This window comes from Thalassophryne amazonica, unplaced genomic scaffold (genome assembly GCF_902500255.1).
Source record: "Thalassophryne amazonica unplaced genomic scaffold, fThaAma1.1, whole genome shotgun sequence".
In the NCBI taxonomy this organism is placed as follows: domain Eukaryota; kingdom Metazoa; phylum Chordata; class Actinopteri; order Batrachoidiformes; family Batrachoididae; genus Thalassophryne; species Thalassophryne amazonica.
In genome coordinates, this window is record NW_022986327.1 from 1,721 (window position 1) to 28,031 (window position 26,311).

At 41.5% G+C, this 26,311-nt stretch overlaps 2 protein-coding genes across 3 annotated transcripts in view; both read right to left on the bottom strand.

The window, feature by feature from the left end:
* Positions 1-2,878: 2,878 nt before the first annotated feature.
* Positions 2,879-12,770, bottom strand: LOC117506065 (double-stranded RNA-specific editase 1-like). The gene is made up of 2 exons (XM_034165589.1): positions 12,691-12,770; positions 2,879-4,313 (listed from the first exon to the last, which is right to left on the bottom strand). The coding sequence occupies exons 1-2, from the start codon at positions 12,716-12,718 to the stop codon at positions 3,382-3,384; spliced, it is 960 nt and encodes a 319-aa protein (XP_034021480.1). The 5' UTR covers positions 12,719-12,770; the 3' UTR covers positions 2,879-3,381.
* A 7,009-nt stretch (positions 12,771-19,779) lies between these two features.
* The window catches only part of LOC117506063 (double-stranded RNA-specific editase 1-like), a 68,145-nt gene continuing 61,613 nt past the window's right edge, over positions 19,780-26,311 (bottom strand). For both annotated transcript variants that reach the window (XM_034165587.1, XM_034165586.1), the window contains exon 3: positions 19,780-20,988. In XM_034165587.1, coding sequence (XP_034021478.1) covers positions 20,057-20,988 — 932 coding nt within the window. In that variant the 3' untranslated portion in view covers positions 19,780-20,056. The remainder of the gene's footprint in view (positions 20,989-26,311) is intronic.

Genomic DNA, 26,311 nt, shown 5'->3' on the forward strand with positions numbered 1-26,311 from the left:
ACACACAACACACACACACACACACACACACACACACACACACACACACACACACACACACACACACACACACCACACACACACACACAGATATATACACACACACACACCACACACACACACACACACACACACACACACACACACACACACACACACAGATATACACACACACACAGATATATACACACACACACACAGATATATACACACACACACACAGATATATACACACACACACACAGATATATACACACAGATATATACACACACACACACAGATATATACACACACACACACACACACACACACACACACACACACACACACACACACACACCACACACACACAGATATATACACACACACACACACACACACACACACACAGATATAACACACACACACACACACACACACACACACACACACACACACACAGATATATACACACACACACACACACACACACACACAGATATATACACACACACACACACACACACACACACACACACACAGATATATACACACACACACACACACACACACACACACACAGATATATACACACACACACACACACACACACACACACACACACACACACAGATATATACACACACACACACACACACACACACACACACACACACAGATATACACACACACACACACACACACACACACACACACACAACCACACACACACACACACACACACACACACACACACACACACCAGATATACACACACACACACACACACCCACACACACACACACACACACACACACACAGATATACACACACACACACACACACACAGATATACACATATATATACATATATATATATATATACACATATATATACATATATATATGTGTAGACCTGTATATATAGTTTGTACATATGTATCAGCTTGGGACTCTGGCGAGGGTGGGCGCGTCCCCTCCTCTCTCCTCTATCTCTGCTCCAACCTTCAAAGTCCCTACTTCACCAGACTGAATTCTTCAAATTATAATGGATTAACCATGGAATTGATCAGCTGGTCTCTGAATGCTATTGACACCATTTTTTCAACAAGAAGATCAGGGCCGGGGGACCCTGCGTGCCCAGATGGAACCTACCCTGTGGGCTATGTTCTTGACGCCTGGGAGACGTGGCAGGTAGCATGCTTTGCCCCATTATCTGTGGAGGACGTCGAGGATTTATTTATATTTGGTTTCACTGTAGGAGGGCTGGTACTTATTGGTTTATGTGCTGCCCTGACCTACCGGAAAATTGGCAAGATGGCTGCCACCAGAACCACGACTCCTCACTTATCCGTCATGATTAATGAGTTGGGCAAGGCGATACATTCTCAGATTGCGTTAGCCCTTGAACTCAGATGCAAAATCAATAACATCTCGGAGCAAATGCACACCTTGCAATGGAAGATGTCGGAGACCAGGGAATATTCATAATTGGATCGTTCATTGGGTTGTTCAGTGTGAAGGTATAAAAGTATTTTTCACTGCTCAACCATAAAAATGGCAGGCTTATCAGCCTCTGAAGGACAAAACGCCCCGTTGTTTTCCTCCAGAAGAATTTTATACGGCCTTGGTAAACATTGGGCTGCCTCATCTTCTCTAAACTCCAGTACAGACTCACACATGGACAGACTGAAAACATGCTCCACCTCCTCCCTGCCCCCCCTCCTGTCCCCATCCACCACCCCATCCCGGCCCCCGCTAACGCCACTCCTTTCCCTCTCCGGGGGCTGTGCAGTTTTAACTGCGGTAGGTCCCCGTTCCCCCCAAGCTGGCGGCGGCGCGACTACATGTTGCTGCAGCTACCACACACTCACATCACCTCAATTCGGAAAACAGACTGTTTCAAGTTTAGTGCACATAAACAATGTCAAATGTATATGTGTTGTCTTTAATTCTGATGTGTGCCATTATTACGGCAAACAAGTAATAATTGTGGATTAATTGCTGTATCTTGTCTGTGGCAATTTGAGTGTGGATGTAATCTCATTGTTGTTGCACTTGTAATGACAATAAAAAAAAATCTCATATATATATATATATATATATATATATATATATATATATATATATATATATATATATATATATATATAAAGCTCAGATGCAAAAGCAGTTTAAAATGGGAATTTAAAGGAAAGCATATTTGAAAATGCACAGCTATCCATAAAAAAATGAAAGTGTACATTCAAACTCCATTTGCACAATGATAGTTACTCTGGAAACCATATTTTGGACTTAGTGGGTTCTGCACCTGAACCATTCACACATACATACATATGTATGTATGTATGTATGTGTGGATTTGTGAAAACAGAATAAAAAGTTATTTGTAAACCAAGACTATTACCAATGCCGTTCCAAAAATGATAAAGCTAAAGTTTAAATTGTTGCAACAGCAGCAGACTCCAACATTAGCAGAGAGAAACGAGCTGCAGGAATTAAATACAGAGACAGAGAATTAACAGAGTAATCAGTTGGGGTGCCATCGTCATAACAGGGCACTTGTCATATAAATCAACTGACAAGAGCAGAGAATGAGTAAAGAAGGAGAAGGGCCAGTTGACAGTGTGTCATGCTGATTAGCTTTGCCGTCTGCTTTATCTCGTCACACAATGACGCGTCTCTGACAGTCACCTCTACAGTGGCATCTGTGACTATCTGTGTTTAAATCGTTGTATCCACAAACCCAATGTGATTTAAGTTTTAATGAAATGTCTCCAGAACATTAGACACTGATGGCTGAAGCAGTGTGCAGTGAACTGGAACAGAGAAGGACAAGAAAGCAAATTAAATCTTGTCCCGATTCTCCCGTGTGCCTTCTGGTAAAGACTAAAGAAATTAAAGAAATTTCTTCACTGTTCCACCCCACTATGAAGCTGTGGAAGTGGAGATGCAACAAAGGTTTCACTATACCCAAGTAATAATGCCTTCAGAGTTGTCATGGGTGTCTTACATCATTAGTTCCCTTCTTGGAGGGTCAGAACATTTTGGAGAATTGGCTCCTCTACATAGATTTACTAGAGAGCACCATGATGTTTTTATTTCTTAGTGGTTGTCCAAGTCCAAGACATATTGAGTGACTTGCAAATGTTTGTGTGTCCATTCCCAGACTTGTCAAAAGAACACTGGCAGTAAAAATTATTTACTCTAAATTCATTACTGTATGAGAGCACTTAATTTTGGCACTCATAAACTTTAGAGATTTTATTAAACATTGAATACACAAAATAGGTTCAACAACATTTCTTTCTAAACGTATCTTAAATTCTGTCCTTAAAAGCCAGGAGTGGAAATGATTCCAGCCAGGACAGATACTTCACTATGTCATTGCATATGTAAAATTAATGACTTACCTGTGGCAGGTGAAGCTGCAATCCCTCTCTTGGTATGGGCTGCCGTGATGGTGTCTGGTCTAGCTGCATGTTGAACAGAGCTGAGAGGGCAGCCTGTGATGCCCGGGCTTTAGCCAGCTTCTTATTGCGTCCTGAGCCTTCAAACATCTGTGCATCCACTGTGACTGACATCACAAAATTCTTGGCATGACTCTCACCGCTCTCTGACACGAAGTCATATTTGAGGCCCGGCCTGAGCTCATTGAGAATCATGACGGGGTTCTTGCCACTGGAGGGTGAGCTAAAGGCTGATGGAGGGGGCAGCGGTGCCTGGGCAAGGTTGCTGCCAGGTGGCGTGGGCAGTGGATACTCCGCTAGAGAACTTAAAGAGCTGTTGCCATTCGAGCCGAGATAGAAGGACTCTTCAGGTGTGGCTGGTGTCTCGAAACCATTGAAGAGCATGTCTGGAAAGTCGGCTTGGTCTGATGTAAAGTCTGTGTTCACCGTCAGTGTTCGACCCATAGCCAGATGTGCCTCAGATGCATTGGGGAATTGAACAAAGGAACGCAGTGCTTTCTCAGCTGCATTTAATTTAGCCTTCTTTTTAGTTGGGCCTATGCCCTCAAACATTTGCCCGTTGACTTCCACAGTCATTACAAAAATCGGTGCATGGACAGGGCCGGTCTGAGACTGTAGTTTGTACTGCAGGCCTGGTTTGATCTCATTCAACTGCATGAGGGCATTCTTGGGTAAGACAGGCCCTGGTGTTTTCTTGCGCTTCTTGGCTCGAAACTTGGTGTGTGCATGGCCGCCGTTTCCCTCTTCAAGAGGGCGCTTTCGGCCACTCAAGCCACTTCCATTGGATAGCTGTTCAACCACCGAATCTTTGCAGGACACGTTATCCAGGTTTCTGTTTTCCTTAACGTCAGTGCTGCTTGAACCTGCGGTGCCCAGAAAGAGTAACTTACAACGCCTTCGTTGCAGGATCTTGTAAATGTAAAATTTATAGATTCCTTTATCACTCTTTGGAACTGAACCAATGATTTGTGTTCCCTAATCATTAATTTCAACATATTAAATTATAGTCTACTTAGTTTACACAAATTGGAGAGCATTGCAAGTCCTATTATTAAAACAATGACAAATTTTGACTGAGTCCACATTCAAAATGTACAAGTGAAACATTTTGGAAGTTTCTGGAATACATTTTTATGTCAAATTATTTTCAATTTTTAAAGGACATGTCACATGTTATTTAACATCCCGCTTAGCAACACAACATCGAAGTATACATGACTGTAAGTCTAGCTGTGCACATGCGATAATAATTAGTGGTCACTGATAAATGGGCAATTCTACGGTAATGGAATTACAATCTGAGCTAATCTGTCGTGGTTAGATGCCATATGTCCAGATTTTGCTGCTGTTGTAATTCCGTTACCATAGAATTGCCCAAATGTTATTGCTAATTATCCCTCTCGCTTGGGGAGCCAGCATTTCTGGAAAACAACTTACTCTGCATTTCTCACTGTTTCTCGACATGTGACGCACATTTTAGCAAATGGAGAAACATCCCGATGGCTGACAGCCAGAGTGAAATGATCTCCGCTGCATCAGATACAGCTTCTGAGCTTTCATTTGAAAGTGATGGCTCAGATTTACATAGGATGTACAGAGAGGAGATAACACACATAACCACGAAACTCTTGAGACTTTTTTTTTTTAAGGATCAGGCAGACTGTGATTCAAGCCGACTCAGATTTAAACGAAACATAGCTCGCAGACGGAACCTACTAGGAAACAAACTTTCCCCAAATTTTCGACCGAAAACCAAACGGTGACCTTGCGAGGGGTCATCAAAGTTCAAGGCAAAGTTCAAGAACTGATTTTAAAGAGGTATCAAATCAATATAAGAGTCCCGAAAATTCTGCCAACTGTTATATACAAGGTCTATTAGAAAAGTATCGGACCTTATTATTTTTTTCAAAAACCATATGGATTTGAATCACGTGTGATTACATCAGACATGCTTGAACCCTCGTGGGCATGCGAGAGTTTTTTCACGCCTGTCGGTTACGTCATTCGCCTTTGGGCAGTCTTTGAGTGAGGAGTCACCCACCCTCTCGTCGATTTTTTCATTGTTTAGGAATGGCTCAGAGACTGCTGCTTTGTTTGATAAAAAAATTTTCAAAACTGTAAGGCACAACTGAGTGGACACCATTCGATAAATTCAGCTGGTTTTCGGTAAAAAATTTTAACGGCTGATGAGAGATTTTGGTCTGGTAGTGTCGCCGTAAGGACGGCCCACGGCGCCTGGCGGCGATCTGCGCTTCGAGGCGGCAGCGTCTCGCCATTTCAAGTTGAAAACTTCCACATTTCAGGCTCTGTTGACCCAGTAAGTCGTCAGAGAACGGAGAATTTTCAGAAGAAGTCGGCATGAGGAGTTTATTCGGACATTCCATTGTTAACGGACATTTTATAATGAAAGAACGTGCGGGCAGAGTCGCATGTCGGGCCGGACCCGACCGCGGGGGGGTCGCGACAGGAAAAACACCTCCGTTGGAAACCTTAACGGGCAAGTTGGAACATGCCCAAGCTGTTAAACAATTTCTCAGTTACTCACTTGTTGAAAGCCATCAAAAGCCGCCTGAATTTTACAAATGGTTTTCAACACGGAGAATGTTTTCCTGTCGCGGCGCACACAGATTTGCCGAGTCGTCACGGAAACGACTCGGCAAATTTGCGCGCACATCTTTCATTAAAAAATGTCCTTAAACAGTGGAAATGTCCGCATAAAGTCCTCATGCCGGCCTCTACTGACTCTTCTCTGTTCTCTCACGACATCCTGGGTGAATTAAGCCTTAAATTAGGATGTTTTCAGGTCGAAACAGGCCGACGACGGCGCCTGGAAGCGCTGCACCGACGTCCCGCTCCGTGGGAAGTCCTTACAACCGACAGAAACACCCCATAATCTCTCATCAGCCGTTAAACTTTTCACCGAAAACCAGCTTAATTTCTCGAATAGTGTCCACTCGGATATTCCTCACAGGTACAGAAAAATTTTTGATAAAGCAACGCACGCCGTCTCGAGCATCGTGTGAAACAAAGGAATTAAGCCGAGAGGGCGGGACCACATCTCACTCAAGGCCTGCCCACAGGGAAATGATGTCACTGACGCGTGAAAAAACTCACGCATGCGCACGAGGGTTCAAGCATGATTGGTGTATCGCACATCATTCAAATCCATATAGTTAAAAAAAAAATAAAAGTGTCGGTTTATTATCTAATAGACCTCGTAAAGTAGAGATGTTTATCCACTCCTACAAATTTTGTTAAAAAAGGCTGATGGCGCGGGCCACCAGGTGGTGCTAAACTCAAATTTGGGCAAGTCCAGGACTTTGGCACCCCCTGGTGGCCAGTGGCATCAAGACCCCAATGTTTTTCAGTTGCATTTGATAGAGTAGGTCCTATATTTGTTGATAACACTGAAATCTGGCCGGGGTCTTGATTGTGCAGAGGCTTATGGGCCTTTAAATAAAGCCAATTTAGCAAAATGATGAGACTTTGAGCGCCCCTATATTCAGCGCCATTGATCCCCCAACAAAATATGTATATAAGATGAAAGATTTTGCCTCCCTATGTCATTTGATAGTTAAACTAGCTTGGGAACTTGATGGCGTCAAATGTTACACCACTTGAAAGATGGGAATTTAATGAAATATCAGTTTTTGCGTATTTTTGCCTTGAAGTTTGATGACCGCTGGCAAGGTCACGTTTGGGTTTTTGGTCGACATATTTTGGGAAAGCTTGTTTCTTAGTAGGTTCCATCTCTGAGCCAAGTTTCATTGAAATCTGAGTCAACTTGAATCACACCCTAATGTAAACCTGCCTGAACTTTAAAAATACTGGCTCTTAATTTTTTGAGAGAGTCTGTCGGATTTTGGATCCTAACATGTGCTGACTCTGCTGTCTGTGTCGCAGGATGCTATATTACTGCAGCCGTGAATGCAGACGCAGAACATCTCCACAACGCTGTTTTTATAGGCTGCCTGAACACAAAGATGTATTTGTTACATTGGAAAAAGTTTTTTTTTTCTCCTGAAAACATTATTTTCAGAAGATTATGGACTTTCTATCTAATGTGCCAAAATCATGAGAACTTTGTGAGGAGCAGATGGCGCAGCTGCTGTGGAAGCATGCCAAAATAACAGAGATGATCGTGGAGAGAGCTGCTTGTGGAAGTGGCCAAGAGAGTCCATGAGCCACGACTCATGGTCAGTGGGCTGGAAACACCTGTCCTCATCAGCTGGGATTAGCCACAATGGGAAAACGTCTCATGCTTGCTCCCGTGGTCAACTCCAGAGCACAGAGGTGGGCTTAAAAACAGCAGAACCATCTGTCCACAGGAGGATGGCATGGAGACTGGACGTGGTTCTCCAGCTGGCAATTGTGTGCCATTTGCACATGACAGTGCCAATCGGGACCTCTTTGATAGAGTGGATGTGGACACTGTTCTCCAGCTGGCAATCGCTTGCCATCCATGCGTGATGACTTCTTGATGGTGTGGACTTTACATATTTAATCTTGAAAATCATTCTACAAGTGAGTGAGTGCCCTGTTCAGTTTTTTCTTTTTGTATTTTGTTCTCCTCAGTGGAGCTGATGAGGCTCAATTTGTTTTTTAGGCTGCCTGATCACACAGATGTATTTTTTAGATTGTTCACAGTTACATCGATGACAACACTTATAACCGTGCATCAAGGTGAGCCTCCAGCAGAGACTGTTTTTAACAGGCTGCGTTCATGGCGAATGGATGTGCATGCCACTAAGTCTTCTCACAGTGGAGAGCGGCTGCTGCTTTTTCCATGACCAGGAATGGGTATCGAGAACCATTTTTTTTCGAGAATCATTAAGAAATGATTCGATCCACCGACATCAATAACCTTTTTGCTTAATGATTCCCTTATCGGGCCTTCAGAGCAGCCATTGTTTTTGAGGGCGTTTATCAGGAAAAAGATAATTATCAGGAAAAAGATTATTTTTCTACGTTGACTGCAGACCCTGCAGCGGGTCTGCAATCAACCACTTCTGCAACAACTGTGCTTGAAGCAACAAGGCAGTGCTCTGACCTGCTGCTTCATTGGTTCTTTGCTTCGCTGTTTTTCAGAAGCGGCAAGTCCGGTTCTTTTCCCTTCTCAAAAGCCATTAAAAGATGTCAATTGTGAGCCACTTTTGTGTGGATTAAAGGCACTAATGGGCTCTTTCTTGCTGCGGGCAAGAAACGAGAATCATCCTCCGTTACATTCGCACAGCTCCAAACACTGAGCCGCTCTCTGCCGAGTCAAGTTAGAGTCCGGTCTGAATTAATAACTTCAAAGCGAATCGCCATTTTAAATCAAATGACACTTGTTTCCAAATGTTGTAATACGGACAACAAACTACAACAGACTAAAATGTTTTTTTTTTTTCCTCCCAAAATGAGACGTCCTGCATTCTTTATGAATGACATTGATGTTGATGTGCAGTGCAGCCAGTTGAGCTTAGCTCAGAGGCTATGTATGGAGTTACATTCGTGCCATTAATGTGTGAAAAGAAATGCTTTTGACAAAAACTACAGATTTTGTTATATGTCCAGAGATCCAGGATCCACTATGCACAGACTATTTATGTCCAGAGATTAAGGATCCAATGACCAATTTCATATTTATTTACTTTAAGACTCAACAAAATGTCACTGACATAGAAAACCTGTAAAGCCTACTTTTAGTACACAGAAAATTCACAAGAGGTATTGATAAGGGAACTGATAAGGAATCGGATCAATAATGGCATTGATAGATAAAATCTTATCAATATCCACCCCGATCCATGACTGCATCTAAATTAACAGTTATCACTTAAAAAGGAGTCATTATAACACAACATCATACTTATGTAAGCTCTGCAATTAATCTGCAACCGTTCTTAACATTAGCAGCTACATTCCATTCAAGCACATGCTGGGATGTTTCCTCAAAGCTGTGTAATCACTGTTGGAAACAGTCTGGAAAACAAGAACACACAAGTACTCAGAACTCTCTTTTCCTTTTTGGAAGTCTCTGTAGCTGTTTGTTGTGAATGCTGTATACTTTGAGACTATTCACAGAAGTGTGCAAAGTAATCCCGGTGTATCATGGATGGTCAATAACAGCCTAAATGTAAGTCGTTATGATTTCTGTGTGACATGTCCTTTAAATTAAGCTCTTGGTGCATGTCAGGCCAAGTCATAATCATGCAGACTTGCTATTCTAAGAATAAAGGGAAAGTCTGGGAAATTTTCATAATTAAATAATTGTGCATTTATCTAATTTCACAGTGTTATGGATCTCGAACATACTGTGCATGCCACAGACACAAAAAAAACACAACAGCCACAGCCACACAGACACATCTTTCACTCTATCTCCTACAGAGGCAGAAAGCTGAACTGTTCCATCTTAAATTGCTATCCTGGAATATACTGGGAAACACATATCACTGAATCCAGTTAGCAAAGTGGATGGAATATTGGCAAAAATTTTCATTTATAACATCCTTCAGCAAAGGCTTGGTAGGTTACTCCTTGCGGTACTCAGTAGAAAGAGAGGCCGCAGTGCGCATGAGTGGGGTTGTAGGTTGAGGGAGTGCAGGGTGGGAGTGCAAGGGGAAGGACTGAGGACCAGGCAAACAGGAGAATACATCAAAGTGGCAGGAGAAAACTCCACCAAGTGCAGGATCCTAAAGGCCTGACTGGTAACACAGTACAAAATTTAATTGTGCTGTTAATCCCCTTCATACAAGATTTTGAAATAACATCTGTCCTTCTAAAAATGAGAATGATGTGAACATAAACCGTTTCTAATGAGGTGCCATTCGTTAAATCCTGAGCCTCTGAGATCCCCCATGCAGCTTGTCAGAGAACGTAGTGCTTTAGTTAGCAAAATGCACCAACATGCCATTACCATCTGCATATTACATTTGAAATGTCTTGAGGCAAAAACAGTAAAGGGAGAAAAAAAGGACAAGATCAAGAACGCAAACTGCAAATCCTTCAACATTATGAACATCTTCTCTGTGATCATGCAATATTCCTTGGTGTGTGCACACAATCTGCAAAGGGATTTAAGAGTTTTAAAAATAAAATTATTGAAACAAAAAGTGGAGGAGGCACAATGTAATCATGCACAAAACTAGTCAAGGAGAATGCTTCAAAATGGAGACATGAAATTTGGTACTGGACAGGCCACGAGCCAAAAAGTTGAAAAGCAAATAATACTGGAGCAAAGGTCTAAAATTATGGCTGGTGTAGCACATGAATGACTCAGACAGTAGAACAAGTTAAATTAACAACAAAGAAAATGAGAAAAAAAAAACTATGACAATAACTCTTGCTTTTAACTCGTGGAAATTTGTAGATTTCCACAGAATTCAGTAAATATATTTGTATCATACATTAGTGCTGAAGATAGCGGCAGTAATGCCGATGTTATACAATCGGCAAACCTTCATTAAGAAATATAATCACATAATTAAAACAACTGGATGCTACACAGTTGAATACAGAAATAAAATTTAATTTAATTATTTCAAGACTTGAGGGAGAATAAAGATCCCTTTTGGCTGGATGCCCAACAGTAATCTAAAACCCCGAAGACCAGTTTTGACAGCAGCATTAAAGCAATAACTGTGGCATGATTCACTGAACTTAAAGCACACACCCAGACACACATGCACACGAACACACACAAGACCATTACCATGCTAGCAATCGGTGTAATCAGCATCTGTTCCCATATGGTCGTATCTGTCAGAACTCAAATTCCCTACATGGGAGTTTCCATGAACTAAATAATGCAGACAAAAGAAGGCTTTAATCACAACTCCATTTCACTTTTGTTTTTTTAGGATTTGTATGATTATTTTAAAGCACCTGATCAGCCACTGAGGTTGTCACATTAAAGATTCTTTGATGTGTTTCTCTGTTCTGGTCCCTTGATATGAACTTGAACAGCGTTTAATCTTCAAATTTATCTTTGGGTTGACAGTAAAACATGTGAAAAGAGACAGCTTCTCAAAAACAACAAAGACCGTTTTTGCAACTGACACACACACACACACACACACACACACACACACACACACACACACACACACACACACACACACACACACACACACACACACACACACACACACACACACAGCAGAAAGAACTCTTAATTTCAGGTTAGCATAGTGCTAAGAATAATATCTCTGGAAACTGCTGTGGTGTGGAGCAAGACAATCAATCACATCATCCTTTGACTTGTGAAGCTCAATTACTAAGTTCAAGCCAAAGTTTGTAATTTAAAGTTCAAGTGGATGATTTTCTAAAGAGTGATGTTGAAGCAGAGTGAATCTCTAGAGTTTCATTCTAGGTCCGAAGAGATTTCAAAGGTGTTTCTTAGTTTAGACCACACAGCGTTTTATTTTTTAGTCCATCCTTTACATTTTGGTTAACTTATTTTACATTATCCTGAGGCCAATTCATTAATAAAAGTTGACCACAAGTGATATGAGCTAGAGCACGTGGGCACTGGGTATAAAAATAAGAACCGCATTTAGCAGAAATTAGGAAATGACGCTTAGTTCGCATCATGTGCCGTTTGGTGCAAGAGTTCCAAGGGGGAGGGGGGGGGGGGCTAAATAGAAAGCTATTAACATAAACTGGATTATTTTATGTGAAAATCTGTCTGGATATCTGCTGGACACAGGTGGGACTGAATGATAGTGTTCCAGTTACACTTTTTTTTAATTTAGTTTGTCAAAACGAGTCAGTGGAGAGGACTAATGTTGAATCACAGCATTATTTAAAGTATTGTGTTGTCAGTTGTAACAGGAAATTCTGAGTCCCAGTTTCCATGATATGCAGCAAGAACTGAGTCTTGCGCATGAACTTTCTCCTTGATGTCATCTGCAAAAACTGAAGGCATATCAAATCAATATTTGCCAAGAACTCCCCCAACCACCCCAAAAAATACCGCAATAAAATTACTTCAATTAAACGCACTTTGTAACAATTACATGTCACAACAAAGTAAAGTTTTTAATCTAATGGGTAAACACACCTTTAGTGGTCAAGATGTTTGCACACTGATTACACATCAGAGAAAGAGGAAAGAAAAAGGGAAACATGCAGTCCAAAGGCGAGAGAAACAAAATACGAGCAGACATACCTTAAAAAAAGTGCCCGGCTATTACGCAGACAAACAGGCACACAAAAAGACCAACAGAAAAAAAAAAAAAAGCAGCACAGACTCACTCATATTCTCCTCCTCATCGACGTCCATGATGACGGGTTTGTTTTGTCCTGAGAGCAGCCGAGCCCCCGCTGCACCTGGGGACCACAGAATGGGAGGGTGGACTGTTAAGTATGGACAGAGTGATCCACAGGCACGCAAAACACACCCAAAGACCTTCAGCAGGTACTACACTGATGACAGATTTCTAGCTTGATAGCACACGCACGCACACACAACACACACACACACACACACACCACACACCACTGTGTATGACGCTCACAAAGTAGGCGTATAATATTCAGGGGCTGAGAGAGATCAAGGTGAGAGAGAGGGCCAGACCTGACAGCCTTAATAGCAGGAGCGGTCTATTGTGACTTTAATATCCCTCCAATTAGACCTCATTTCCTAGAGATATACAGCCAGTGACATGGCCAAGTCAATGCCTTGCAGCTCCCCCACACACAACTTGTCCCAAGGTGAAGTGTGTAATTAAAGCACCATTAAGCAATACAGCAGTACAGAGTGTAAAAGGGACTGCGCTATGTAACCTGTTTCCTACAATTCAGTCGCCTCTGAAGTTCACAGCTTCTCCATTCGGAAATTTCACTACACAGCCTTAAGCTCTGAATTTGTTTTTTCCTGCTTTGTGATGTTGTCCAGAGTCAACGTTAAGGATTTTTTTTTTCTCTCCTCCACTTGCTCAGTTGGCCCGGATTTGTACTTGCCTGTATTAAAATAGGTCTATTAAACAGTTACCAAACAGACATGAATAAAATTTTTTAACAGGCTCAAACAGAGATATTTATATATCATACCCAGTTTCTCACCGCAAGAGAACAGATAAGGTTCATGAATCTCAATTCTTTGACTGTGCAAAACATTAAATAAAATACACCTATTTTTTGTTCATGAATTACAGCCATAACAACATAATGCGACCCAAAGATCGCCGGCTGCCGTCTGCCCACACTTGAAGAAATTCATAGCTCGCACATGTCCCTAACATCATCAAGGGACAACTTCTCACCCGGGTCATACTCTGAACAGTTCTGTTAGGCAGACGCTACAGATCAATTAAAGCAAGGACAAGCAGATTAACAACAGTTTTATCCATCAGCAATAGTTAATGCAGCCAGAATCTAAAGGGAAATGCAGTAATTGTGCAATCATATGATGTATGTATGTAGGTTTGTGCTAACATCAAAGTGCTTTTATTTTTCTATTTTACATTACTTATTATTTTTACTTTTATGCACTGACCGGTCGTTTTCCAATTTCATTGTACTTGTGTTAATGACAAGCATATTCATTCATTCATAACACAATAGCTGACTACATCTACATCAACTTACTCTCATACTTCATTTTCTAAGAACAAAATACAAAATCAACTTTTAATACATATGTTTTAATAAATTATGCAAGTGTCACTATGGTGTTAACTGCCCGTTATCTTTGTTATATACCGGGTGCTTTGGACATAGGGCTGTATTTTTACTGTTTTTACTTTTAACAAGTTATACATAGCACACCTCACTCAAACATTGCCAGCCTTGCCCCTGGAAGGAGGGATGTAACAAAACCTGCATTTATGTTATGAATTTACTTCTAGAGATGCATAAATCAAATGGTTTAAAACATATTTGTGTCTGGACAGTTTGAATGTGAAACACTGAATAATGACCTAAATTAAAACAGAGGGTTCATCAGTTGACAGCTTAATCCACTCAGAAAGAATACATCAATAAATCTGAAGGAGGAATCCAACATCTCATCAACCTTGACTGGAATGAGTGTATCTCACACCCGTTTATTGGTTTGCATTTGAAAACCTGAAGCAGAAGTGTGGAGAAACTTGCCTTTAGGTGTCTGAAATGACACTGGTCAAGAAGTAAAAACAGTTCGGAAATGGTCAAATGAATGCAACTTCTCTGTCTAAGTTTGAATGTTCATAAATTCCGGGCTTAGATCATTTATTATAGTTGCTAATTCAGATTACATCGTTTTCAAGCTGCAATTTACCCCCAACAATAATTCTGATGCCACTAGTTTTCCGCTTCATGCACGTTCCTGTGTAGGTGCTGCAAAGTTTCTCAGAGGCAGAATTTACCATACCACTTGCTCATGTCTTCAAACATGATTTTATCAGTCTTGCTCTGTCTGGAAAAGGCAGTTCACAAAAACTGTGTGAATGCAGGAGACCAATGAAGGGAGCCATCAAGGCATCCAGATAGGAGTTACAAGGCTGACTGAAAGTTTGAGCCGACCAAGAATAAATATAACTGAATATGCTTTATTTTTCAATATAATCCCCATGTAAGTCCAAACACTTTTTCTTGCGTCGCGTGCAGTGCCTTAATACTGTTTCATCTCGTCGCAGGGAGGTGATGTAATGGTTTGCACGTTGGACTGGGATGCCAGCTCCCACCTTACACCCTTGAACAGGTGCGCTGGGGAGGAATGAGAGACACGTGCCGTGGGGCCCTTCTGGAAATAAGTTGCTGATAAAGTGCTTTGATTGGCTACCAACGTTAAATAATGAACCTCTTCTTCTTCTCATAGAAGGTCTTATCCTAGAGAATCATGTCCTACTTTTTCTGGGTCAGGCTCAGGGGTGAGCCCTACCCAGAAACCTTCACCCTATGCTTCTGTATGTTTTTTTTCCTGTGGCATCACCAGCTACACACTAACAACAAAAAAGAAAAAAAAAAAAATTCACATAATTAAGGAACTTTATGTTGTTGAAGACTTACAGATATTTTACTAAATATTCTGAATGTACAAAATTGGTTTATTTGCATTTTATTCTGGACACATTTTAAAATGCCTTTAAATCAGTGGTGTCACAATGCTGCAAGTGATGGGAAACTGAACTTACTCAAAATCATGGAAACCAACCATCAGGTCTGGCAACACGCACTGGTGCTACTATTGCAAGCATACACCCCACACTCAACGCTGGTTCTGGATAACAACCACCCAGGCAGACAACCAGCCCATGTCTACCTATCAAATGCAACCACCAGGTGAAATGTGGGTGTCTCCTGGAGCCCTTCCACTATAAAAGAGTAAATGCTTTAACTGTCCATTAATCTTTCCAATAATTTGAACCCTGCTCACTGGACAGCATTTTTCTGAACAGTTACACATCACATAGCCCCTAAAATTTACAAGTGAACCTTAGGGAAAGTGGTTAGATGAGGACAGATGAAAGAAGGCCCACAGAACTTCACTATTCTCTCCAAAATTCCCTATTTTTTCCTAAAATAAAAGTGGCAAATGTCAAGTACCGTCTCTACATTTTGTCTGGATATCATCAGATGACATCGTGCTTTTTGTGCCAGAAAATGGGCATGCCAGTGTACTTGCCACACAAGACTAGAATGTATAGTGAGGAAAATAAGTATTTGAACACCCTGCGGTTTTGCAAGTTCTCCCACTTAGACATCATGGAGGGGTCTGAAATTTTCATCTTCGGTGCATGTCCACTGTGAGAGACATAATCTAAAAAAAAATCTGGAAATCACAATGTATGATTTTTTAAACAATTTATTGTATGTTACTGCTGAAAATAAGTATTTGAACCCCTACCAACCAGCAAGAATTCTGGCACACAGAGACCTGTTAATTTTTCTTTAAGAAGCCCTCTTATTCTGCACTCTACCTGTATTAACTGCACCTGTTTGAACTTGTTACCTGTATAAAAACAGCTGTTCACACACTCAGTCAATCACACTCCAACCTGTCCACAATAGCCAAGACCAAAGAGCTGTCTAAGGACACCAGGGACAAAACTGTAGACCTGCACAAGGCTGGGATAGACTACAGGACAACAGGCAAGCAGCTTGCTAGAAGACAACAACTGTATGATTATTAGAAAGTGGAAGAAACACAAGATGACTGTCAATCTCCCTCGGTCTGGGATTTCATGCAAGATCTCACTTTGTGGGGGTAAGGATGATTCTGAGAAAACTCAGATACACAGGAGGACCTGGTCAATGACCTGAAGAGAGCTGGGACCACAGTCACAAAGATTACATTAGTAACACATGATGCTGTCATGGTTTAAAATCCTGCAGGGCAGCAAGGTCCCCCTGCACAAGCCAGCACATGTCCAGGCCTGTTTGAAGTTCACCAGTGACCATCTGGATGATCCAGAGGAGGCGTGGGAGAAGGTCATGTGGTCAGATGACACCAAAATAGAGCTTTTTGGGATCAAGTCCACTTACCATGTTTAGAGGATGAGAACAACGCCAAGAAAACCATCCCAACCGTGAAGCATGGGGGTGGAAACATCATACTCTGGGGGTGCTCTTCTGCAAAGGGGATAGGACGACTGCACCGTACTGAAGGGAGGATGGATGGGTCATGTATTGCGATATTTTGGTAAACAACCTCCTTCCCTCAGTAAGATCATTGAAGATGGGTCATGGCTGGGTCTTCCAGCATGACAATGACCCCAAACACACAGCCAGGGCAACTAAGGAGGGGCTCTGTAAGAAGCATTTCAAGGTCCTGGAGTGGCCTCGCCAGTCTCCAGACCTGAACTCAATAGAAAATCTTTGGAGGGAGCTGAAACTCCAAACCTGAAAGATTTGGAGAAGTGGACCAAAATCCCTGCTGCAGTGTGTGAAAACTTGTTCAAGAACTACAGGAAACGTTTGACCTCTGTAATTGCAAACAAAAGCTACTGTACCAAATATTAACATTGATTTTCACAGGTCTTCAAATACTTATTTGCAGCAGTAACATACAAATAAATTATATATTATATATATATATAATATAAAAAATCATACATTGTGATTTCCAGATTTTTTTTTTTTAGATTATGTCTCTCACAGTTGACATGCACCTAAGATGAAAATTTTAGACCCCTCCATGATTTCAAAGTGGAAGAACTTGCAAAATCGCATGGTGTTCAAATACTTATTTTCCTCACTGTATAATATTCTCACATTTATCCTTTTTGCTCTTGTATGGGATCTATGTTGGTGATTTACACTTCAGAATGTAAAACACACTGTCAATGTGAGGCGGATCAGGCCTATTACCACCCGTACTTTATGTTCACGCTACATTTTTCAGAGTACAGCTTCAACATCTGATGATCTGATATTAAATAATTCATTGATTCTTTTTCTGCTCCTTATCAAGGTCCGGGCGATGGTGGTAGTAGACCAAGCATCTCAGCCTAGGCCACAGCAACAAATTTTGCTAGATGATATATTGCCTAAGAAAATATAGTAATCGATAATACTGCGTTATTATTGTCAACATGATTTTAAGGCCATTTTATGACACTGATATAATGACATAGCATAATAATGCAAGAGTCTTCTTTTAAACACTGGTTCTTCAACTGTGCTCAATGGCTGCATTTCTTTAATTATAAAATGAGTAACTGTTTGCGAGTGTGCGCCATTTCCCGCTGTCTTGTTTATATTTGCATTGTCGGGATAGCATACCCCCAGAGTGGGAGAGGGAGGGGGGAGTCTCTCTAAGTAAATCTGCAGTTTTTATTCCTAGTTGGAAAAACTGAATGGGATAGTGATGGTTAAGGTGCATTTTCTGGCTGTTTGTATTTCCAGCCTTCGTTTGTGTTGCTTCTCGTCGCTCATTCGACTTCAGTCCAAAATGTTTCCACACTGGAGCTGGAATCAGGCTTTGAAACCAAGTCTATATATTCGTCACAACTTTGGAAACTTTCTGGATATAATTGTGCAGTCAACTGGCTGTTCACTGTGGCATGCTGTTTACCCCCAAACCTGAATCAGCTGCAAACTGTGAATTATCCACAAATGCGAAAACTGAAAAAAAAAATCTCCCAAAATGTGAACGCAGGTCTCGCAAAATGTGCAGCTACCACACACTCACATCACCTCAATTCGGAAAACAGACTGTTTCAAGTTTAGTGCACATAAACAATGTCAAATGTATATGTGTCTTTAATTCTGATGTGTGCCATTATTACGGCAAACAAGAATAATTGTGGATTAATTGCTGTATCTTGTCTGTGGCAATTTGAGTGTGGATGTAATCTCATTGTTGTTGCAGTAATGACAATAAAAAAAATCATATATATATATATATATATATATATATATATATATATATATATATATATATATATATATATATAAAGCTCAGATGCAAAAGCAGTTTAAAATGGGAATTTAAAGGAAAGCATATTTGAAAATGCACAGCTATCCATAAAAAATGAAAGTGTACATTCAAACTCCATTTGCACATGATAGTTACTTCGGAAACCATATTTTGGACTTAGTGGGTTCTGCACCTGAACCATTCACATACATACATATGTATGTATGTGTGTATGTGGGATTTGTGAAAACAGAATAAAAAGTTATTTGTAAACCAAGACTATTACCAATGCCGTTCCAAAAATGATAAAGCTAAAGTTTAAATTGTTGCAACAGCAGCAGACTCCAACATTAGCAGAGAGAACGAGCTGCAGGAATTAAATACAGAGACAGAGAATTAACAGAGTAATCAGTTGGGGTGCCATCGTCATAACAGGGCACTTGTCATATAAATCAACTGACAAGAGCAGAGAATGAGTAAAGAAGGAGAAGGGCCAGTTGACAGTGTGTCATGCTGATTAGCTTTGCCGTCCTGCTTTATCTCGTCACACAATGACGCGTCCTCTGACAGTCACCTCTACAGTGGCATCTGTGACTATCTGTGTTTAAATCGTTGTATCCACAAACCCAATGTGATTTAAGTTTTAATGAAATGTCTCCAGAACATTAGACACTGATGGCTGAAGCAGTGTGCAGTGAACTGGAACAGAGAAGGACAAGAAAGCAAATTAAATCTTGTCCCGATTCTCCCGTGTGCCTTCTGGTAAAGACTAAAGAAATTAAAGAATTTCTTCACTGTTCCACCCCACTATGAAGCTGTGGAAGTGGAGATGCAACAAAGGTTTCACTATACCCAAGTATAATGCCTTCAGAGTTGTCATGGGTGTCTTACATCATTAGTTCCCTTCTTGGAGGGTCAGAACATTTTGGAGAATTGGCTCCTCTACATAGATTTACTAGAGAGCACCATGATGTTTTTATTTCTTAGTGGTTGTCCAAGTCCAGACATATTGAGTGACTTGCAAATGTTTGTGTGTCCATTCCCAGACTTGTCAAAAGAACACTGGCAGTAAAAATTATTTACTCTAAATTCATTACTGTATGAGAGCACTTAATTTTGGCACTCATAAACTTTAGAGATTTTATTAAACATTGAATACACAAAATAGGTTCAACAACATTTCTTTCTAAACGTATCTTAAATTCTGTCCTTAAAAGCCAGGAGTGGAAATGATTCCAGCCAGGACAGATACTTCACTATGTCATTGCATATGTAAAATTAATGACTTACCTGTGGCAGGTGAAGCTGCAATCCCTCTCTTGGTATGGGCTGCCGTGATGGTGTCTGGTCTAGCTGCATGTTGAACAGAGCTGAGAGGGCAGCCTGTGATGCCCGGGCTTTAGCCAGCTTCTTATTGCGTCCTGAGCCTTCAAACATCTGTGCATCCACTGTGACTGACATCACAAAATTCTTGGCATGACTCTCACCGCTCTCTGACACGAAGTCATATTTGAGGCCCGGCCTGAGCTCATTGAGAATCATGACGGGGTTCTTGCCACTGGAGGGTGAGCTAAAGGCTGATGGAGGGGGCAGCGGTGCCTGGGCAAGGTGCTGCCAGGTGGCTGTGGGCAGTGGATACTCCGCTAGAGAACTTAAAGAGCTGTTGCCATTCGAGCCGAGATAGAAGGACTCTTCAGGTGTGGCTGGTGTCTCGAAACCATTGAAGAGCATGTCTGGAAAGTCGGCTTGGTCTGATGTAAAGTCTGTGTTCACCGTCAGTGTTCGACCCATAGCCAGATGTGCCTCAGATGCATTGGGGAATTGAACAAAGGAACGCAGTGCTTTCTCAGCTGCATTTAATTTAGCCTTCTTTTTAGTTGGGCCTATGCCCTCAAACATTTGCCCGTTGACTTCCACAGTCATTACAAAAATCGGTGCATGGACAGGGCCGGTCTGAGACTGTAGTTTGTACTGCAGGCCTGGTTTGATCTCATTCAACTGCATGAGGGCATTCTTGGGTAAGACAGGCCCTGGTGTTTTCTTGCGCTTCTTGGCTCGAAACTTGGTGTGTGCATGGCCGCCGTTTCCCTCTTCAAGAGGGCGCTTTCGGCCACTCAAGCCACTTCCATTGGATAGCTGTTCAACCACCGAATCTTTGCAGGACACGTTATCCAGGTTTCTGTTTTCCTTAACGTCAGTGCTGCTTGAACCTGCGGTGCCCAGAAAGAGTAACTTACAACGCCTTCGTTGCAGGATCTTGTAAATGTAAAATTTATAGATTCCTTTATCACTCTTTGGAACTGAACCAATGATTTGTGTTCCCTAATCATTAATTTCAACATATTAAATTATAGTCTACTTAGTTTACACAATTGGAGAGCATTGCAAGTCCTATTATTAAAACAATGACAAATTTTGACTGAGTCCACATTCAAAATGTACAAGTGAAACATTTTGGAAGTTTCTGGAATACATTTTATGTCAAATTATTTTCAATTTTTAAAGGACATGTCACATGTTATTTAACATCCCGCTTAGCAACACAACATCGAAGTATACATGACTGTAAGTCTAGCTGTGCACATGCGATAATAATTAGTGGTCACTGATAAATGGGCAATTCTACGGTAATGGAATTACAATCTGAGGCTAATCTGTCGTGGTTAGATGCCATATGTCCAGATTTTGCTGCTGTTGTAATTCCGTTACCATAGAATTGCCCAAATGTTATTGCTAATTATCCCTCTCGCTTGGGGAGCCAGCATTTCTGGAAAACAACTTACTCTGCATTTCTCACTGTTTCTCGACATGTGACGCACATTTTAGCAAATGGAGAAACATCCCGATGGCTGACAGCAGAGTGAAATGATCTCCGCTGCATCAGATACAGCTTCTGAGCTTTCATTTGAAAGTGATGGCTCAGATTTACATAGGATGTACAGAGAGGAGATAACACACATAACCACGAAACTCTTGAGACTTTTTTTTTTTAAGGATCAGGCAGACTGTGATTCAAGCCGACTCAGATTTAAACGAAACATAGCTCGCAGACGGAACCTACTAGGAAACAAACTTTCCCCAAATTTTCGACCGAAAACCAAACGGTGACCTTGCGAGGGGTCATCAAAGTTCAAGGCAAAGTTCAAGAACTGATTTTAAAGAGGTATCAAATCATATAAGAGTCCGAAAATTCTGCCAACTGTTATATACAAGGTCTATTAGAAAAGTATCGGACCTTATTATTTTTTTCAAAAACCATATGGATTTGAATCACGTGTGATTACATCAGACATGCTTGAACCCTCGTGGGCATGCGAGAGTTTTTTCACGCCTGTCGGTTACGTCATTCGCCTTTGGGCAGTCTTTGAGTGAGGAGTCACCCACCCTCTCGTCGATTTTTTCATTGTTTAGGAATGGCTCAGAGACTGCTGCTTTGTTTGATAAAAAAATTTTCAAAACTGTAAGGCACAACTGAGTGGACACCATTCGATAAATTCAGCTGGTTTTCGGTAAAAAATTTTAACGGCTGATGAGAGATTTTGGTCTGGTAGTGTCGCCGTAAGGACGGCCCACGGCGCCTGGCGGCGATCTGCGCTTCGAGGCGGCAGCGTCTCGCCATTTCAAGTTGAAAACTTCCACATTTCAGGCTCTGTTGACCCAGTAAGTCGTCAGAGAACGGAGAATTTTCAGAAGAAGTCGGCATGAGGAGTTTATTCGGACATTCCATTGTTAACGGACATTTTATAATGAAAGAACGTGCGGGCAGAGTCGCATGTCGGGCCGGACCCGACCGCGGGGGGTCGCGACAGGAAAAACACCTCCGTTGGAAACCTTAACGGGCAAGTTGGAACATGCCCAAGCTGTTAAACAATTTCTCAGTTACTCACTTGTTGAAAGCCATCAAAAGCCGCCTGAATTTTACAAATGGTTTTCAACACGGAGATGTTTTCCTGTCGCGGCGCACACAGATTTGCCGAGTCGTCACGGAAACGACTCGGCAAATTTGCGCGCACATCTTTCATTAAAAAATGTCCTTAAACAGTGGAATGTCCGCATAAAGTCCTCATGCCGGCCTCTACTGACTCTTCTCTGTTCTCTCACGACATCCTGGGTGAATTAAGCCTTAAATTAGGATGTTTTCAGGTCGAAACAGGCCGACGACGGCGCCTGGAAGCGCTGCACGACGTCCCGCTCCGTGGGAAGTCCTTACACCGACAGAAACACCCCATAATCTCTCATCAGCCGTTAAACTTTTCACCGAAAACCAGCTTAATTTCTCGAATAGTGTCCACTCGGATATTCCTCACAGGTACAGAAAAATTTTTGATAAAGCAACGCACGCCGTCTCGAGCATCGTGTGAAACAAAGGAATTAAGCCGAGAGGGCGGGACCACATCTCACTCAAGGCCTGCCCACAGGGAAATGATGTCACTGACGCGTGAAAAAACTCACGCATGCGCACGAGGGTTCAAGCATGATTGGTGTAATCGCACATCATTCAAATCCATATAGTTAAAAAAAAAATAAAAGTGTCGGTTTATTATCTAATAGACCTCGTAAAGTAGAGATGTTTATCCACTCCTACAAATTTTGTTAAAAAAGGCTGATGGCGCGGGCCACCAGGTGGTGCTAAACTCAAATTTGGGCAAGTCCAGGACTTTGGCACCCCCTGGTGGCCAGTGGCATCAAGACCCCAATGTTTTTCAGTTGCATTTGATAGAGTAGGTCCTATATTTGTTGATAACACTGAAATCTGGCCGGGGTCTTGATTGTGCAGAGGCTTATGGGCCTTTAATAAAGCCAATTTAGCAAATGATGAGACTTTGAGCGCCCCTATATTCAGCGCCATTGATCCCCCAACAAAATATGTATATAAGATGAAAGATTTGCCTCCCTATGTCATTTGATAGTTAAACTAGCTTGGGAACTTGATGGCGTCAAATGTTACACCACTTGAAAGATGGGAATTTAATGAAATATCAGTTTTTGCGTATTTTTGCCTTGAAGTTTGATGACCGCTGGCAAGGTCACGTTTGGGTTTTTGGTCGACATATTTTGGGAAAGCTTGTTTCTTAGTAGGTTCCATCTCTGAGCCAAGTTTCATTGAAATCTGAGTCAACTTGAATCACACCCTAATGTAAACCTGCCTGAACTTTAAAAATACTGGCTCTTAATTTTTTGAGAGAGTCTGTCGGATTTTGGATCCTAACATGTGCTGACTCTGCTGTCTGTGTCGCAGGATGCTATATTACTGCAGCCGTGAATGCAGACGCAGAACATCTCCACAACGCTGTTTTTATAGGCTGCCTGAACACAAAGATGTATTTGTTACATTGGAAAAAGTTTTTTTTTCTCCTGAAAACATTATTTTCAGAAGATTATGGACTTTCTATCTAATGTGCCAAAATCATGAGAACTTTGTGAGGAGCAGATGGCGCAGCTGCTGTGGAAGCATGCCAAAATAACAGAGATGATCGTGGAGAGAGCTGCTTGTGGAAGTGGCCAAGAGAGTCCATGAGCCACGACTCATGGTCAGTGGGCTGGAAACACCTGTCCTCATCAGCTGGGATTAGCCACAATGGGAAAACGTCTCATGCTTGCTCCCGTGGTCAACTCCAGAGCACAGAGGTGGGCTTAAAAACAGCAGAACCATCTGTCCACAGGAGGATGGCATGGAGACTGGACGTGGTTCTCCAGCTGGCAATTGTGTGCCATTTGCACATGACAGTGCCAATCGGTACCTCTTTGATAGAGTGGATGTGGACACTGTTCTCCAGCTGGCAATCGCTTGCCATCCATGCGTGATGACTTCTTTGATGGTGTGGACTTTACATATTTAATCTTGAAAATCATTCTACAAGTGAGTGAGTGCCCTGTTCAGTTTTTTCTTTTTGTATTTTGTTCTCCTCAGTGGAGCTGATGAGGCTCAATTTGTTTTTTAGGCTGCCTGATCACACAGATGTATTTTTTAGATTGTTCACAGTTACATCGATGACAACACTTATAACCGTGCATCAAGGTGAGCCTCCAGCAGAGACTGTTTTTAACAGGCTGCGTTCATGGCGAATGGATGTGCATGCCACTAAGTCTTCTCACAGTGGAGAGCGGCTGCTGCTTTTTCCATGACCAGGAATGGGTATCGAGAACCATTTTTTTTCGAGAATCATTAAGAAATGATTCGATCCACCGACATCAATAACCTTTTTGCTTAATGATTCCCTTATCGGGCCTTCAGAGCAGCCATTGTTTTTGAGGGCGTTTATCAGGAAAAAGATAATTATCAGGAAAAAGATTATTTTTCTACGTTGACTGCAGACCCTGCAGCGGGTCTGCAATCAACCACTTCTGCAACAACTGTGCTTGAAGCAACAAGGCAGTGCTCTGACCTGCTGCTTCATTGGTTCTTTGCTTCGCTGTTTTTCAGAAGCGGCAAGTCCGGTTCTTTTCCCTTCTCAAACCCATTAAAAGATGTCAATTGTGAGCCACTTTTGTGTGGATTAAAGGCACTAATGGGCTCTTTCTTGCTGCGGGCAAGAAACGAGAATCATCCTCCGTTACATTCGCACAGCTCCAAACACTGAGCCGCTCTCTGCCGAGTCAAGTTAGAGTCCGGTCTGAATTAATAACTTCAAAGCGAATCGCCATTTTAAAGCAAATGACACTTGTTTCCAAATGTTGTAATACGGACAACAAACTACAACAGACTAAAATGTTTTTTTTTTTCCTCCCAAAATGAGACGTCCTGCATTCTTTATGAATGACATTGATGTTGATGTGCAGTGCAGCCAGTTGAGCTTAGCTCAGAGGCTATGTATGGAGTTACATTCGTGCCATTAATGTGTGAAAAGAAATGCTTTTGACAAAAACTACAGATTTTGTTTATATGTCCAGAGATCCAGGATCCACTATGCACAGACTATTTATGTCCAGAGATTAAGGATCCAATGACCAATTTCATATTTATTTACTTTAAGACTCAACAAAATGTCACTGACATAGAAAACCTGTAAAGCCTACTTTTAGTACACAGAAAATTCACAAGAGGTATTGATAAGGGAACTGATAAGGAATCGGATCAATAATGGCATTGATAGATAAAATCTTATCAATATCCACCCCGATCCATGACTGCATCTAAATTAACAGTTATCACTTAAAAAGGAGTCATTATAACACAACATCATACTTATGTAAGCTCTGCAATTAATCTGCAACCGTTCTTAACATTAGCAGCTACATTCCATTCAAGCACATGCTGGGATGTTTCCTCAAAGCTGTGTAATCACTGTTGGAAACAGTCTGGAAAACAAGAACACACAAGTACTCAGAACTCTCTTTTCCTTTTTGGAAGTCTCTGTAGCTGTTTGTTGTGAATGCTGTATACTTTGAGACTATCACAGAAGTGTGCAAAGTAATCCCGGTGTATCATGGATGGTCAATAACAGCCTAAATGTAAGTCGTTATGATTTCTGTGTGACATGTCCTTTAAATTAAGCTCTTGGTGCATGTCAGGCCAAGTCATAATCATGCAGA

What these genes read in the sequence shown, in the direction of transcription:
- LOC117506065 (XM_034165589.1), bottom strand. Translation starts at nt 12,718, where the DNA reads ATGGACGTCGATGAGGAGGAGAATATGA. An exon ending in CGATGAGGAGGAGAATATGA is followed by an intron (nt 4,314 to 12,690) that starts GTGAGTCTGTGC and finishes TGGGCACCGCAG; the next exon opens with GTTCAAGCAGCACTGACGTT.